The 3,424-nt window shown below is 36.3% G+C and overlaps 1 protein-coding gene across 1 annotated transcript; it reads left to right on the forward strand.

Annotated features, from left to right (window-relative positions):
- The first annotated feature begins 95 nt into the window (after positions 1 to 95).
- si:ch211-198p11.6 lies at positions 96 to 3,418 on the forward strand. Its single transcript, XM_035655308.1, has 5 exons — positions 96 to 526; positions 1,367 to 1,419; positions 1,502 to 1,612; positions 2,310 to 2,447; positions 2,984 to 3,418. The coding sequence occupies exons 2-5, from the start codon at positions 1,393 to 1,395 to the stop codon at positions 3,068 to 3,070; spliced, it is 363 nt and encodes a 120-aa protein (XP_035511201.1). The 5' UTR covers positions 96 to 526; positions 1,367 to 1,392; the 3' UTR covers positions 3,071 to 3,418.
- The last annotated feature ends 6 nt before the right edge of the window (positions 3,419 to 3,424 follow it).

Below are 3,424 nucleotides of genomic sequence, written 5' to 3' on the forward strand. Positions count from 1 at the left end.
AAGTTAAATATCTTAAATAATGGCACTTTATTAAATAATACATTTTATTTATAAGTGCTTTTCTAGATACTCAGACACCTAAAATTAAAACAAAATATGAAAACATCAATTTAAGCTAAACAAAAGCAATAAAAATACATTATTAAATAAATTATTATTAAAAATTATGAGTTAATTTAGATTTAAAATATATTTAAATGTATAAAATCCACTTTTCCACAACTCTTCCTATATTTATACAGTTTATTCTCCTGAACAAACTCGCAGTACAGCCGTTCACTTTCCGCTTCGCCTTTCCGTGCCGTCTCTTTTGTCCCTTCGGAGATCCCGTCTGACTCCATGGCAACCACGTAGCTACCGCCGGAGCTAACGTTAGCTGCTCCTCGTTTGTTTCCAGCTGCAGACTCTTTTTATAACAATTAACGATAAAAAACAGCGGGAATGTGACTTTATTTCAAACATACTGTCTGTATTTATTATATTATTAATGTTATTAACTCGTTACGGTGCAGGACCGAACTGAACGGTAAGGAGTTAGCGTTGGTAGCTAACGTAAAAACATCATAAACTCCTTTATTCTTTGTTTTATTTGTACAAAACTGTTATTTTATTAACGTTTAATAAAGATTTAACTCTGGGAGGGATTATTCCTCACTACAAATACTGATTATTAACGGATAATATACTTGTATTCTTTGTAACCGGATGTCAAGCTTTTATTTTGGTATCCGGTAAATATAATAAATATAATGTTTATTAAAGATTAGTACTTGTAGTTTTGTAAATAATATTTAACCTGTATAGTTTTCTGAAGTAAAAGTACCAGTACAACAATATAAAAGTTCTGCATTCATAATTGTACAGAAGTATTAACAGGAAAATGTACTTAAAGTAACAAAAGCAGAAGTAAATGTGCACATTTTCAGTGTTACATTACTACATAATATATAATATTTAACATTAATGTTTTTATTATTGAAATTGCAATAATTAAGCTGCAGTTATTTGATGAAGCTAAAATATGTGACAAAGCAGCTTTATAATTAAATATTATAGAGCTGCACAGATTTAATTAAATTAATTTTTGTTCTCCAGATTTAAGACAACATTTAAATGTGTGTTGCAATCATTCCTACACTAATCGTGTCGCAATATCTGTCCAAATAATCCCAATGTTGTGTTCTTCATGTGCAGTTTTGGAAAATAGTATTTAACCTGGATCGTTTTCTTGAGTTAAAATATCAGTACAACAATATAACATTACTCAGTGACTCAAAACAACCAAGCTTCTTGTACATTTCTGCTGTTGTTCAGTGTTGTTCTCACTGTTGCTCCTGGAAACGTAATAATGTGTTTGAATTCCCAGAGATGTGAGCCTGGTGCCGGCTGAAGATGTCCTCTCAGGAAGAGACAATGCAAGTGAGTGAGGATCCTTTCACCTGGACACCATTCAGAATATATACTGATGTTTATACTGTCTGTGTGGTTCGGTGCTCCTCAGGTGCTGCCTATCTGGGGGCTCGCCATCCCTCTCCCCGCGGTGCTGATGATTACTCTGAGCCTTTACATGCTCGTCCTGGGGATCGGGCTGTGGGTCCGATTCTGCCTTAAGGTTGGTGCTGCTGGCCCACTGAGCTTTCTCCTGATCACACTGTGTGGAGAATGTGAAAAGGTTTTTATTTGCCGTCCTCTGGTGGTTGAACTGAGGCAGACTGCAGAGGGAGCTCCAAGATCACACAATAACATTAAATCTACATAACAAAGACAAATTAATGAAAAATACAAAATAACTCAGCAGAAAAACGCACTTAATTGCTGAGTATTTGTATCTGTTCCCTCTTAAAAACAATATTATACATTATATTACGTTAGAAAGAGAATAGTTTTTAACTTCAGGTGACATTCAGCATTATACAGGTATATTATTTATTGTTTCTCAACCTATTTGTGCTCATAAAATACTCATAAAATTAAATTCAGAGTTTCAATCAAAAGTGTGTTTTTGTTATCACATTATATTCAGTCTTTAGGCACATGAGACTTCTTCTACTTTTCCTAAAATGGTACAAACATGTCTCTGAGTAAGCACTAAAAAGTGAGGGGTTTTATTCAGTACACACATCAACAGACTCATATCTAAATATTCCTCATAACACAACCTTGGATTTGTCGATACAGTAGCTGGAAATGTTTTAATCATTGTGCTTAATGCTTAACGTTGCCTTTAACTCAACAGAAATACAAACAGTTTGGTTTATATTCTGCTGTGTATATCAGTGGTGCTGAGTTCTGTGTTCTCTCTCCCGAAGGACCGTTGTTCCTCAGAGTGTGGGGATTGCTGTCCAGACGTTTCCATATGTGAGCAGTGCTTCAGACTGGCAGAAGTGTGTGACTGTAGCCTGCCGACCATCAACTCCTGTCGCTCCAGCTCGTGTCCCGATCCTTCTGTGAGTAACCTCCAAACACACAGCCTCCATTAGCACCTTAATACAAAGCACATTAGGTGTTATTGACACGGCTCATCCTGGAAAACCTGGACATTTAGAGACCAGTTTTCCAGTCACGGAAACACCTGGAAATGTATTAAAATGACCAAATATCCTGGAAGTAATCCACGTTGTCCTGGAAGACGTTTAATTAAAAGTAGACGTGTTGCTGTGGTTGATAAATACATACAACGATGTTAATTGTAAGACTTTTTACTTCTAAATAGGCACATTTTCTGTAAAATAAAACAAATTCAACTTAATTTGATCTGTTATCTATCGGCTGTGGTAGACAGTTCACTGGAGAGTACGAATCTGTGCAGCCAATCAGCCCTAATGGCTTCAAAAAACCAGCCATCAGCCAAATTCGAGGCTTTAAAGCGATACTCCTGGCACACGCTTTGTTTCTGTCTGTTGGTAAAGTGTCAGTGCTCCTTGGCAGAAAGCTCAGAAGTGTAAAAGCATCATTGTAGTGACGTGTTGTGTTTCTCCTCCAGTGTGTCAAATGGGACTGTGCCTGCACCTGTCAGCCTCCTGAGTGTGACTCCTGCAACTGTCTCTGCTTCGAGATCCGGATCAAGTAGGAGAGGAGAAGAGAGGATGGAGGAAGAGCTTCAGTTTTAAGGACTTTAAGTGCTTTTTTTAATGTCTGTCTTTATTAGAGTTTACAGTGGAGAGATTACGGGTCGCGCCACTGTTTTGACCTTATACCTTAAAAGAAAATGATTCTGTTGTTGCCATCAGATAGCTTTTTTTTAAAGGTATTTTTGGGGCCTTTTCATGCCTTTATTTTGATAGTAAAGACATTTTTATATGTACAGTAAAAACAATTGAATGGCAATTGTATCGACTCACAGTACGTATTAACAGCAAAACGTAGTATTCAGTCATTCTACTCATTTAAATAGTCACAGAACGCTAAAACTCAACATAAAAAC

This window comes from Morone saxatilis, unplaced genomic scaffold, assembly GCF_004916995.1.
Source record: "Morone saxatilis isolate NCDOM2014 unplaced genomic scaffold, NCSU_SB_2.0 Contig14, whole genome shotgun sequence".
NCBI lineage: Eukaryota > Metazoa > Chordata > Actinopteri > Moronidae > Morone > Morone saxatilis.